Below are 14,784 nucleotides of genomic sequence, written 5' to 3'. Positions count from 1 at the left end.
CATCAGGAATAAAGGCTGAGCTGGAAGCATGGACAGATAAGCTAGGGGAGGGTGGGTTGGGGAGAGAGTAGCTTAGAAGATCTTCAGGGCAGAGGAAATGCTACTCTGTCCCCACCTCACTCTCCTCTAGCTTATCTCTCCATGCTTCCAGCTCACTGCCTTTATTCCTGACGAAGGGCTTTTGCCCAAAATGTCGATTTTGCTGCTCGTTGAATGCTGCCTGAACTGCTGTGCTCTTCCAGCACCACTGATCCAGAGGTTTATATTCACAAGTGAAGACAACACAGAGTGTGCTTAGGGATTGAGAGGATGCAAGTGATGGAATATCTGTTACACCAGTGAATGGAAACAGTCTCCAAGATGATAAGTGAGTCGGGCAAAGGTTAAGGCAACGTCCTTCTTTCAATTTCGGGCACCAGGCATCAATAGTCTGTGAGCATTTGTGACCATTGCCTTTTGTCCTTGTTTAAGAATTATTTTAAGGCTGGAGAAGGGAAGTAGCCATTACATGAGGCATCAGGCTATACAGGAAATAAGTAGAAAAAATCTGTTTAAAGGGAACCCATTTTACAATAATTCTGTCACTATTGAATACCTATTATGAACACATTATTACAGATCAGATCATAGAATCCCTACAGTTTAGATAGAGGCCGTTTGGTCCATCCAGGCAGCATCCATAGAGCTTCGCTGCTCCTTGGGATGCTGCCTGACCTGCTGTGCTTTTCCAGCAACACACTCACCCATTGAACCCGGGTGTCTCTATTCCCCTTTCAAACAGTGAGCTCCATTGTCCCCGAGTCAAGAAAACTTCTCTCAAATCTCCTCTTGCTGCCTTTTACCTGAAAGCTGTGGGCCCTGGTTATTGACATCTCCACGACAACAGGTTTCTCAAGCTCTGTCCCGATCGCAGGCTCTCAATTGGGTTCACCTCAGGTCACAGCACCGCCTCCTTTCACTTCCAACCAATAGGACTGGCGGAAATAGAAGAGGAGCTATTGCTCGTCTTAACCAATCGGAGTGGCGGTACCTCTGGGCCTGGCCAATCGGAGTGGCGGTGCCTCTGGGCCTGGCCAATTGGAGTGGCGGTACCTCTGGATCTGGCCAATCGGAGTGGCGTTACCTCTGGGCCTGGCCAATTGGAGTGGCGGTACCTCTGGGCCTGGCTAATCGGAGTGGCGGTAGCGTTGTGTCTGCTCACCAGGTGAGGGCGGTATCGATCGGCCTGGCCAACAGGAGTGGGTGGTGTTGCGGACTTTGGCCAATGGGAGCCGGCTTTGGGACTCAGGTGGGTGCTGTGCGGTGTCGGGTTTTGTTTCTACGCGGCTCCGATGCTTTGGGCCTAAATCGCTAGTGTCCGGGATGATGATCGCTTCACTCCCGAAAACTGCGCGGCATCGACGGGAAGCGGGTTTATGGCCTCGGGGCTGGAGGAGTCCTGAGCTGGGACACTGTCCGCCTCTGGCGTCTGTCATTGGTCCGTACGATAACAAGCACCGTTATTCTTTTGACAATAATCTTACGTTTTAACTATTGACTGAGGAGTTTAATCTGACAAGATTTTTGTTTACTTTTGCTGGCAAATTACGCATAGCCTTTCGAACCTTTCTTAAGGGATGTCTGATTGCTGGGACAACTATTATTATTATTATTGATCATTCAAAGGTGGAGCTGGTCTTTTCCTTGAATCATTGTGATGTACGAGGGGAGTCTCTGGTTTCCTCGTTTTATTCTTCTGCCGAACTATATTCTGTTACCTCGCTAATGAACACAAAGAACTGCGGATGATGGAAATCTAAATGAGTGCTGGAGAAATACAGCAAGTCTGGCAGCTGTTATCTCTTTACAGTTGCTACTAGACATGCTATATTTTTCTAGCTGTCTGTTCCTGTGACCTTTGTTCTGTTTTACTGTCTTCTTCCTGTCTGCTTGCTTATTCACTGTATCTACTTTAATGTTATCTTCATGTTCTGTGATTCAAGTTGGTAATTCATGTCGAGACCTGATCTGGTGCCAACACACGTCACTCTTTACATCTCTGTATTCTTGAGAAGATCTATTATATTGCAACTCCATATTCTGTCCTTGATACATCTTTCTGACAGTTCCTTCAGCTCCTTGGGCCTTGCACCATGCAATAATTTTGAAATTCATAAATGCAGCCTGTGCTGCATTTATTTTGTTGCTATTCCTTTAATTTCTCAAAATACAGATTAATTTATAAATACTAATAATCGGGAGAATAAAAGTTCCCATCCTGTTCCAACAATTTGTGAATTTTATTTTGTTTATTTAAAAAATGTATAGACTAAAAAAGTGCAGCTTTTGAATTGAATTGAATTGAACAGTTTGTAGATGTGCCTTTTAGAGAAAGAACCTTGACCATGTCCAGCCTGGTTTCATCAGGTCAATCTGACTCAAATCACAGAACAATGTGGTAAACAACCCACTTGATTGTTTCATTCAATGATTCAGGAAGATAGCTCACCACCTTTTTAGGGCATCTTGGGATGGATAACAACTACTGACCTTTTCAATAGTGTCCACAGCCAAGAAGGGGCTAATTATAACTCTTTATGTTTTCCTTTTAGGTAGCAAACAGAAGTGATGGCCATGTTTCATACCGGTATTCTTGTTTTAACATCTCCACTTTCCCTTATTCCATCACGCATTGCTCCTGTTTTGGCAGCAACTGCAAAAATTGTTCAAGACACTTTATATATTCATTTACATCCAGGATTGGGATTTACTGGAAATTATGTTCAAACTAAACCAGCATTCATAGCAGCAAACCATGAAGTTTCTCAACTACTAACTAATCTTTACACAAAAAGTTCTCATGTGTGCAGCCACCTGGATATCAGAGTCGTTCTCTCAAATGTTAAAAATCACACTTCAATACAGCAGCCATTTTCATCAGTCCAAATATTGTCTGAACCACCAGAGGTAGTTTTAACAGACTACAGAATTATAGATGTAAACCAATCCAATTTATATATGCAGTGTTTGGAAAAATACACTCTTGGCTGTTACACATGCAAACCCAATTTGAGAGCCATTTTTTTACCAGCTGGAATAGATGATTTGGACAGCGCTTCCTGTTCTGATATGGAAGATTCCAGTTTGTGTGAAAGTATTCCAAGTTACAGTGATGTTGTGTTGGGTGGAACCTTTGACAGACTTCATTCTGCTCACAAGATCCTTCTCAGCATGTCATGCCTGCTAACAGGAAAGCGTTTATTAATTGGGGTAGCTGATGGAGATCTGCTTAAAAGTGAGTATCATCTTTAGCTACAGCTCATCAATGTAATTGTCTAGATTCAACATGTGGATAATGTTCAGAAATGTCAATAATGCTTTGTGCAGCTGTCATAAATTTGAGCATGCATTTAAATGGCTGAAAAAGTGCTATAAACAGATCAGTCATACCTTATTTGTTATAAAAGTATTAGATTAGTTAGTGCTAAGCAAATAGTTCTGAAAGGATTGGTGTTTGATGGATTTCTGACATTCATGCCTCAGACATCTGTTATTTTAAACATACTGGTAAGTTCTTAGCTTAAAAATATGTTGCTGGAAAAGTGCTGCAGGTCAGGCAGCATCAAAGGAACAGGAGAATCGACGTTTCGGGCATAAACCCTTCTTCAGGAATGACTGCAAAATGAAGAAGGGCTTATGCCCGAAATGTCGATTCTCCTGTTCCTTTGATGCTGCCTGACCTGCTGCGCTTTTCTAGCAACACATTTTTAAGCTCTGATCTCCAGCATCTGCAGTCCTCACTTTCTCCTGGTAAGTTCTTAACCTGGGGTTGCTGCAGGCCTTAAAAAAAAAGCAGCAAATGTGAAAAAGTCCTTTAATTGGAGAGCAAGCATACGAGAGGCAAAGCAACTGATTGGATATTAGGTTCTACTAAATTTTAGGCAGACAATTTGATAGGGAAATCTGTATTCCAAATTTTTCTGAATTCTTTGAGCACATCCCATTTTTAATATTCTTATTTAACTTAATAAAGTATTCTTTATTCATAGATCTTGTAAAAGTATGTTAAAATTCATTTCCACTTGAAAATTACAGAATTTAAAACAAAATTCACATTGTTCCAGTTTTGAATGTCTCAACACAAGTGTACAGTCTTAATGTTTAAAATATACACTTTACATCGGACAAACAGCTCAAGGCAAATCATTTAGGATCCTTCTACCCTATCCCCATAACACTACATTTACCTAGCCTGCACATGTTTGAACCATGGGAGGAAACCCAAGGCTGAAATTCAACCTGGTTCCCTGTGAGAAATCAGTGCTAACCGCTGTGTCGCCTGTGTCGTCAAATTGATAATTTTAGCAAATCCATTAGTAACAGATTTTTATCTATGCACAGAAGAATGTAGCAATTTTTGGTGCACTAATAATCCAGAATCACAGTAATAATCTCAAGTTCTGGGTTTGAATATCATGATGATAGATGATTGGATGTGAATTTTGTAAACAAACATCTGAAATTAAAAGTGTTATGAAGACCATGAATATATTGTGATCAAATCCATGTTGTTCTCTACTGTCCTTACCTGGCCAGGCCCACATATGACTTCAGATTCAGAGAAATGAGGTTGAGTCTAAACTGCCCTCTGCAATGAAACTAGGCATACCACCCAGCTTTGACTTGAGTACCAGAAACAACATGGGCAAAATCAGCCATATGTTCTCTGTAAAATTCTCTTTCCCATCTAGGATTGGTTGGGAAAATCTCACTTTTGTCAAACAACAATCTGACATAGTCATATTGATTGTCTGCAAGGTATGGTTCAATGTTTCAGACACCACTATCACTATCCTTACGTATATCCTTTTCCATCAGCAGGGTTGACCTGTAGAGGGGTAGCACAATGAGATACTTTTGCTAGAGAGTTCACAACATTTGTGGCATTAGTTCAAATATGGGCATGGAAATCTCGAACTGATTTTCAATCCTTTCCTCACCCCAGTATCCTCAGAAACCACTGCCACAAAACTAGCTGATGAATCAAGACACACCTGTGTTGAACTTAGAAAAAGCACTGATGTGGTCAGGGTACAAAATGTGCTCTGGGTGAGGGCTTAAATGTCCATCATCAAGAGTGCTTTGGTAGCACCACAATTCACTGAGCTGGTTAAGACCTAGTGGCTGGACTAGGATGATGAAGGAATGGTCAAAACTGGAGCAGAGGAGACAGCGGGGACCTGTATTGGGATGTGTAAAGTTATGAGGGACATAGACAGGAAAGAACTTTTCCCCTTGATGGTGGGATCGGTGACTAGGGGGCACAAATTTAAGTTAATGGGCAGGAGGATATAAGGAAAACTTCTTCACCTACAAGGTGGTGGGAATCTGGAATTCACTGCCTGTAAGGGTGCTAGAGACAGCAGTTCTTAGATGTGCAGTTGCGATGGCAAAGCATAAAAGGCTATAGACCAAGTGCTGGAAATGTGATGAGAACATCAATTTGGACCCCATTTACCAACCTCTGAGAGAAAGAACCAGAAATGATATCACCCACCTTAAGACACCAAGGCACACAAATAGAAAGGGGACAGAACACCAGTGCTTCACCAGAGGCTAAGTGATGATGTTACCTAGCATGGTGACGTGGCACGGTGGCACAGTGGTTAGCACTGCTGCCTCACAGCGCCAGAGACCCGGGTTCAATTCCCGCCTCAGGTGACTGACTGTGTGGAGTTTGCACGTTCTCCCCGTGTCTGCGTGGGTTTCCTCCGGGTGCTCCGGTTTCCTCCCACAGTCCAAAGATGTGCAGGTCAGGTGAATTGGCCATGCTAAATTGTCCGTAGTGTTAGGTAAGGGGCAAATGTAAGGGTAGGGGTATGGATGGGTTTCGCTTCGGCGGGTCGGTGTGGACTTGTTGGGCCGAAGGGCCTGTTTCCACACTGTAAGTAATCTAATCTAAAACATGTAAAAACAAACCTGTCAGCTCAGCAAGTAAACTTGCGTTCTGAACCTCAACCTGAGCTACACTTCTACTCAAAAATCATGATTAGAACAATTAAGTGCTTACTTTAGACAGCACAGAGTAAATGGGCCATAAGGACTTTTTCTATGCTACAGATCTCTATGAATCAATGTTTTTAAAAGGGGAAAAGTATGTTTGATGTCACCCTCACAAATCTATATGATGCAGAATCATCTGTCCATGACACTATCAGAAAGAATAATAAGTTAAGTAAGTGGGTAATAAGTTGGAAAAAGAAGTATAATGTCTGCTGTGGGGTGGCACGGTGGCTCAGCAGTTAGCACTGCCGCCTCACAGCGTCAGGGACCTGGGTTCAATTACGGCCTCGGCCAACTGTCTGTATGGAGTTTGCACATTCTCCCTGTGTCTGCATGGGGTTCCTCCGGGTTTTCCAGTTTCCTTCCATAATCCAAAGATGTGCAGGTCAGGTGAATTGGCCATGCTAAATTGCCAGTGTTAGGTGTTAGGTGCATTATTCAGGGGTAAATATAGGGTAGGGGATTGGATCTGAGTGGGTTACTCTTCAGAGAGTCGGTGGGTGGAAGGACCTGTTTCCATACTGTAGGTAATCTAATCTAAATGTAAAGTTATTCATTTTGGAAGGGAAAACAAAAGAACAGAATATTATTTAGATAGAGAAAAACTGCAGGATTCTGCAACATCAATTGGCATGAAACACAGAAAGCTAGATGCAGCAGGTACTCTGCAAGGCTAAATGGAATGTTGGCCCTTATTTCAAGCAAGTTGGATTATAAGAGAAGGGAATGCTTCCTGCAACTATACAAGATGCTGATGCAACCACATCTGGAGTATTGTGAGCAGTTTTGTTGCCCTTATTTAAGGAAAGATATAATTTCACTAAAGGCAATTCAGAAAATATTAACGAAGATGATCCCTGGTATGGAAGGATTATCTTATGAGAAAAGAATAAACAGGTTTGTACTGTACTCACTGAAATTCAGAAAAATAAGAGATGATCTCATTGAAGCATGTATGATTCTTAAGGGGTTTGACAGGGTAAATGCTGAAAGGATGTTTCATAGAACATAGAAAAATACAGCGCAGTGCAGGCCCTTTAGCCCTCAATGTTGTGCCGATCAAAGCCCATCTAACCTACGCTAGCCCACTATCCTCCATATGTCTATCCAATGCCCGTTTAAATGCCCATAAAGAGGGAGAGTCCACTACTGCTACTGGCAGGGCATTCCATGAACTCACGACTCGCTGAGTAAAGAATCTACCCCTAATATCTGTCCTATACCTACCACCCCTTAATTTAAAGCTATGCCCCCTTGTAATAGCTGACCCCATACATGGAAAAAGGTTCTCATGGTCAACCCTATCTAAACCCCTAATCATCTTGTACACCTCTATCAAGTCACCCCTAAACCTTCTTTTCTCCAATGAAAAAAGCCCCAAGTGCCTCAGCCTATCCTCATACGATCTTCCTACCATACCAGGCAACATCCTGGTAAACCTCCTCTACACCCGTTCCAGTGCCTCCACATCCTTCCTATAGTATGGCGACCAAAACTGCACACAATACTCTAGATGCGGCCGCACCAGAGTCTTATACAACTGCAACATGACCTCAGGACTCCGGAACTCAATTCCTCTACCAATAAAAGCCAGTACGCCATATGCCTTCTTCACAGCACTATTTACCTGGGTGGCAACTTTCAGAGATCTGTGTACATGGACACCAAGATCCCTCTGCTCATCCACACTACCAGCTATCCGACCATTAGCCCAGTACCCATCTTCTTGTTACGCTTACCAAAGTGAATCACTTCACACTTACCTACATTGAACTCCATTTGCCACCTTTCTGCCCAGCTCTGCAGCTTATCTATATCCCGCTGTAACCTGCCACATCCTTCCTCACTGTCAACAACTCCACTGACTTTCGTATCATCCGCAAACTTGCTCACCCAACCTTCTAGCCCCTCCTCCAGTCATTTATAAAAATGACAAACAGCAATGGTCCCAAAACAGATCCTTGCAGAACACTGCTAGTAATTGCACTGCAAGATGAACCTTTACCATCAGCTGCTACCCTCTGTCTTCTTCCAGCCAGCCAATTCCTAATCCAAACCTCCAACTCACCCTCAATGCCATACCTCCATATTTTTTGCAGTAGCCTACCATGGGGAACCTTATCAAACGCCTTACTAAAATCCATATACACCACATCTTCCGCTTTACCCTCGTCCACCTCCTTAGTCACCTTCTCAAAGAATTCAATAAGGTTTGTGAGGCATGACCTGCCCTTCACAAAACCATGCTGACTATCCTTGATCACATTATTCCAATCCAGATGTTTATAAATCCTATCCCTTACGATTCTCTCTAAGACTTTGCCCACAACAGAAGTGAGACTCACCGGCCTATAGTTACTAGGGTTATCCCTACTCCCCTTCTTGAACAAGGGAACCACATTTGCTATCCTCCAGTCTTCTGGTACTATTCCTGTAGACAACGAGGACATAAAAATCGAGGCCAATGGCTCTGCAATCTCCTCCCTTGCTTCCCAGAGAATCCTAGGATAAATGCCATCAGGCCCAGGGGACTTATCTATTTTCACCCTTTCCAAAATTTCCAACACCTCTTCCCTACATATCTCAAAGCCATCCATTCTAATTATTTGTGACTCAATATTCACATTGGCAGCAATGTCCTATTCCTGAGTGAATGTTGACGAAAAGTATTCATTCAGTGTCTCCCCAATCTCTTCAGCCTCTGCACGCAACTTCCCACTACTATCCTTGACTGGACCTATTCCTACCCTAGTCATTCTTTTATTCTTGACATACCTATAGAAAGCCTTTGGGTTTTCCCTAATCCTACCAACTAAGGACTTTTCATGTCCCCTCCTTGCTGCTCTTAGCTCTCTCTTTAGATCCTTCCTGGCTACCTTATAACTCTCAATCCCCCCAATTGAACCTTCACTCCTCATCTTTACATAGGCCGCCCTCTTCCCTTTAACAAGGGATTCCAATTCCTTATTAAACCCTGGCTCCCTCACATGACCCTTTCCTCCCTACCTGACAGGTACATACTTATCAAGGACACTCAATAGTTGCTCCTTGAACAAGCTCCACATATCGATTGCGCCCTTCCCTTGAAGCCTACTTTTCCAAGCCACACATCCTAAGTCATGCCTCACCACATCATAATTTCCCTGCCCCCAGCTATAACTCTTGCCCTGCAGTGCACACTTATCCCTCTCCATCACTAGAGTAAAAGTCACCGAATTGTGGTCACTGTTCCCAAAGTGCTCACCTATCTCCAATTCTAACACCTGGCCTGGTTCGTTACCCAGAACCAAATCCAGTATGGCCTCACCTCTTGTTGGCCTGTCTACATATTGTGTCAGGAAACCCTCCTGCACACATTGGACAAACACCGACCCATCTAACGTACTCGAGCTATAGCTTTCCCAGTCAATATCTGGGAAGTTAAAGTCCCCCATAACAACCACCCTATTACTTTCACTCTTCTCCTGAATCATCCTTGCAATCCTTTCTTCTACGTCTCTAGGACTATTAGGAGGCCTGTAGAGAACTCCTAACAGGGTGACCTCACCTTTCCTATTTCTAAGCTCAGCTCAAACTACCTCAGATGGCGAGTCTTCATCCATCGTCCTTTCCAACGCTGTAATACTATCTTTGACAAGCAATGCCACTCCTTATGATTCCCCTTATGGAAGAGTCTCGAACTGTAGGCCGTTGTCTCAGAATGAAGGGGCACCAATTTAAGACTGAGGTGAGGAGGAATTTCTTCTCTGAGTGTTGACAGTCTTTGGAAGAGCGAGCTGTGGAAGCAGAATCTTGTGTATACTTAAAGATGAGGTAAGTGGATTCTTGATTAAGGGTTACAGGGAAAGAGCAGGAAAGTGGACATAAAAATATCAGATCAGCCATGATCCAGTTGAATGATGGAGCACATTTGAGGGCTCAAATGGCTACACTTATTCCTATTTCTTATGGTCTTATTAAGAATGACCATTACATAATCCTTTTGGAGGTGAAGTCCCATCTTCTCATTAAGGATATCCTGTAGCACAGGCTGGATGCTGACAGAATGTTTCTTTGTGGCAGAATCTTAGAACTAAAGGGTACAGTTTCAAATGATGGTCTCCTAATTAAGTTGGAGATGAGAAATTTCTGATGTTTGTTAGTCTTTGGAATTCTATTCCATAGTGAGTAGTGGAGTTTGGGTCATTGAACATATTCAAGGCTGAGTTAAACAGATATCTTAACTACAGGAGAAGTTGAGCAATATGGGTCAGACAAAAAAGTGGAGTTAAATCTGCAATAAGATCATGCATTAATTTATTGATTGGCAAAAGCAGGCTCAATGAGTTAGATGGCCTCCTCCTGTTACTTTCCGTGATCGTATCAAAATGGGTGATGATGTTTAATCTTCTATGATTACTTGAATGAAGAATAAAACAACTCTTCTAAATTATGACTAAATGGTTTGTGGAAGGTAATTTGACAATTGCAAGCTGTCGAGGCAGGTAATTATCTTTTTAAGGTTCTTATAACTTGCAATTTTTATTGAAGGTAAGGTGCTGAAGGAGCTGATCGAACCTTATCAACAACGTGTGGAGAAGCTGAGGAAGTTCCTTCTGGATGTGAACCCTGCTGTACAATATGATCTTGTTCCTCTGAGAGATCCGTATGGACCAGCTATTACCGATCCAAACATAAATTGCATTGTGGTTAGCGATGAAACCCAAAAGGGTGCAGAAGCAGTGAACAGAAAACGACGAGAAAATGTAATGTATACAATGAAGAAAATGTTAAGAATCTAGTACAGCTACAACAATTTGAATTTGTGTAGTTCCTTTAATTAAAATGTTGCGGGGCAGTAAAGTGAATATTCAATCATTACCTGCCTCAGTGTGTAAGTATATTATAAAGATAATTTCAACATAAGCCACCTTGCAAATTTTGAAAATTATAGTTTGTAAGAAACATGGAAAACGGTGTCTTTTTACCTTCTGTCAGTATTTCCTTAGTATTCTGGGAAGGAGTGCAGGAAATATGGACATTTAAAAATTTCTGCTTTTTGGAAAGGTTGAAAATAAAAGATTTTTAATTTTAATCTGCATATGACATTAACAGTTGTCAACATTTATGGACCAGGGTTACAATTTAAAGGCACAAACCATTTGACAATTCTATACTTAAGGGGAAAAGATTGACTGAAATATAATGAAAATATTAAAAATATGCAACAGGTCAGTCATCAGTGCAAGGAGAATAATGGTGATATTATGTATCTATTCTTTGGTGCCTGATATCTGAATCAAAAATAGTTAATTAAAAATACATCATTGTTCCTGTTTGGAACTCGAGACCAAATGTAAATAGTTAAGTGATCAATCATGATACATTCTTTCTTAAGGAAGAGATGTTCAAACCAGTCAATACCAATTCAGTTAAATGCAAATTAGTTCTATTGCTTTTGCAGAGGATGGGAAAAGTTGATAATGGGATTTCTGGATTGACTGTCATTCAATGGCCTCCTGAAATGTTGAGTGAAGAAATTAGGTGTCTGCTGCATTTGATTTTAGTATTCAGGTTGATGTGATGTGTTCCACAGACTTGGAGTTATGGTTGTATGATCTCCAATTGTCCCTCATTTTCCACTTATGTATATGTGTATATGTGCCCAAGACATTCAGTTAAGTGGACTTGACCATCCTTCACAGTACACTAGTAGCAGATTGTAGCGACATATTCTTTCTATGATGGCTTCAGAACCATGAAGGAGAGCAATATTCTGAAGCAGAATATCAGATTGAGGTATTGTTGCAGTTTTCTGATTATCCTCCCCCATGACACTTTGCCAAGTTGTGGAACTGAATTTATGCTGGTTTTTACTTTTTAGTCAGTATGAATAAGACAAGACTGCTAAGTGAGAATCCTGTTCAAGAAGTTTCCCAAATGTTTCAGGTGGGGATCCAAATCACTTTCTGCAAAACGAAACACCCTCAAAGTTTTTTCCTAGCAGCAATATTGGTACATTCTGCATGATTCTGCAGTTTTCAGGTGCACATATAGAATACTGCACTTGTTTAAGATATTATTTGCCAGTAATGAATCAAATTTACCAGAAGCTTTGAATTTTCTTAGTAATCTGCAAGACTGTGGACAATGGCTGACTATCATTGATAAAGAGAGTAACTGTAATGTTGAATCCTGTGAAACATAGAACATAGAAGATTACAGCGCAGAACAGGCCCTTCGGCCCTCGATGCTGCGCCGACCTGTGAACTATTCTCAGCTTGTCCCTCTACACTATCCCAAAATCATTCATGTGATTATCTAAGGATTGTTTAAATCTCCCTAATGTGGCTGAATTGACTACATTAGCAAGTAGAGCATTCCACGCCCTTACCACTCACTGCATAAAGAACCTGCCTCTGACATCTTTCTTCAATCCATCACCCTTCAATTTGTAGTTATGCCCCCTGAGGTGTCATCATCCTAGGAAAATGACTTTCACTGTCTACCCTATCTAACCCTTTGGTCATCTTGTATGTCTCTATCAAATCCCCTCTTAGCCGCCTTCTTACCAATGAGAACAGGTTCAAGTCTCTCAGCCTTTCCTCGTAAAACCTTCCCTCCAGACTAGGCAACATCCTGGTAAATCTTCTCTGCGCCTTTTCCCATGCTTCCACATCTTTTATGAAATATGGGGACCAGAACTGTACACAGTATTCCAAGTGTGGCCGCACCAGCATTTTGTATAGTTGCAGCATGATATTGCGGCTCCGGAACTCAATCCCACTACAAATGAAACCTAACACACTGTATGCCTTCTTAACAGCACTATCCACCTGGCTGCCAACTTTCAGGGATCTATGTACATGAACTCTCTGCATATCCACAGTACCAAGAATCTTTCCATCGACCCAGTACTCTGCCTTCCTGTTATTCTTCCCAAAGTACATCACCTCACATTTAGTTGCATTGAACTCCATTTGCCACCTCTCAGCCCAATTCTGCAGTTTATCCAAGTCCCCCTGCAAACTGTAATATTCTTCCATTCTGTCCAATACTCCACCGACCTTAGTGTCATCTGCAAATTTACTAATCCATCCACCTATGCCTGCATCTAAGTCATTTATAAAAATGACGAACAGCAGTGGTCCCAAAACAGACCCATGTACACCACTGGTAACCGGACTCCAGGCTGAATATTTTCCATCAACTACTACTCGCTGCCTTCTTTCAGAAAGCCAGTTTCTAATCCAAACTCCTCTGCATTCTCTCCAATAGCCTACCATGTGGAGCCTGCCCTTGACAAAACCATGTTGACTATCTGAAGTCAAATTGTTGCTTGCTAGATGATTATAAATCTTATCTCTTATAATCCTTTCCAAAAACCTTTCCTACAACAGAAGTAAGGCTCATCGGTCTATAATTACCTGGGTCATCTCTACTGTCCTTCTTGAACAAGGGCATAGCATGTGCAATCCTCCAGTCCTCTGGTACCAAACCTGTAGACAGTAATGACTCAAATATCAAAGGCGAAAGCTCTGCTATCTCCTCCCTAGCTTCCCAGAGAATCCTTGGATAAATCCCATTCGGCCCACGGGATTTGTCTACTTTCACTCCTTCTAGAATTGATAACACCTGTTCGTAACTAACCTCGATCCTTTCTAGTCTAATATCTCGTACCTCATTCTTCTCCTCAACAATATTCTCATTTTCCGGAGTGAAAACCGATGAGAAATATTCGTTTAGCACAGGGTCCACACTCAGCTTCCCATTTCTGTCTTTGTTTGGCCCTATTCCTACCTTAATCATCCTTTTATTCCTCACATATCTATAGAAAGCTTTAGGGTTCTCCTGTATTTTATTTGCTATAGAATGCTTGTGTCCTTTCTTTGCACTTCTTAACTCTCTCTTTAAATCCTTCCTAGCTGATCTGTACCTCTCCATCACCTCACCTGAACCATCTTGCCTCATCAACACATAAGCTTCCTTCTTCTTCATAACAAGAGATGCAATTTCTGTTGTAGACCATGGTTCCCTTACCTGATCACTTCCTCCCTGCCTGACAGGGACATACCTATCATGGACATGCCCCTTCAGTCGCTAAACTAAATGTAGATAAGCTGCAGAGCTGGGCTGAGAGGTGGCAAATGGAGTTCAATGCAGACAAGTGTGAGATGATTCACTTTGGTTGGAGTAACCAGAATGCAAAGTACTGGGCTAATGGTAAGATTCTTGGTAGTGTAGATGAGCAGAGAGACCTCGGTGTCCATGTACACAGATCCTTGAAAGTTGCCACCCAAGTTGACAGGGTGGTTAAGAAGGCATACAGTGTTTTAGCTTTTATTAATAATGGGATCGAGTTCCAGAACCATGAGGTTATGCTACAGCTGTACAAAACTCTGGTGCAGCCGCACTTGGAGTATTGTATACAGTTCTGGTCACCGCACTAAAGAAGGATGTGGAAGCTTTGGAAAGGATGCAGAGGAGATTTACTAGGATGTTGCCTGGTATGGAGGGAAGGTCTTATGAGGAAAGGCTGAGGGACTTGAGGCTGTTTTCATTATAAAGAAGAAAGTTGAGAGGTGACTTAAGACATATAAGATAATCAGAGGGTTAGATAGGGTGGACAGGGAGAGCCTTTTGCCAAGTATGGTGACGGCGAGCATGAGGGGGCATAGCTTTAAATTGAGGGATGATAGATATAGGACAGATGTCAGAGGTAGTTTCTTTACTCAGAGAGTAGTAAAGATATGGAATGCTTTG

The 14,784-nt window shown here is 42.0% G+C and overlaps 1 protein-coding gene across 2 annotated transcripts in view; it reads left to right on the top strand.

The window, feature by feature from the left end:
* Nucleotides 1–1,230: 1,230 nt before the first annotated feature.
* The window catches only part of coasy (CoA synthase), a 95,448-nt gene continuing 81,894 nt past the window's right edge, over nt 1,231–14,784 (top strand). Inside the window, exons 1-3 of one of the 2 annotated variants that reach the window (XM_060848818.1) lie at nt 1,231–1,288; nt 2,592–3,274; nt 10,573–10,787. In XM_060848818.1, the coding sequence (XP_060704801.1) occupies nt 2,608–3,274; nt 10,573–10,787 (882 nt within the window). In that variant the 5' untranslated portion in view covers nt 1,231–1,288; nt 2,592–2,607. Of the gene's footprint in view, nt 1,289–1,398; nt 1,478–2,591; nt 3,275–10,572; nt 10,788–14,784 lie in introns of those variants that run through there. The other variant, XM_060848819.1, reaches the window with a different exon arrangement.

Source organism: Hemiscyllium ocellatum, chromosome 32, assembly GCF_020745735.1.
Source record: "Hemiscyllium ocellatum isolate sHemOce1 chromosome 32, sHemOce1.pat.X.cur, whole genome shotgun sequence".
Lineage (NCBI taxonomy): Eukaryota > Metazoa > Chordata > Chondrichthyes > Orectolobiformes > Hemiscylliidae > Hemiscyllium > Hemiscyllium ocellatum.
Note: the sequence above shows the minus strand (reverse complement) of the source record. Positions and strands in the feature narration are given on the sequence as shown.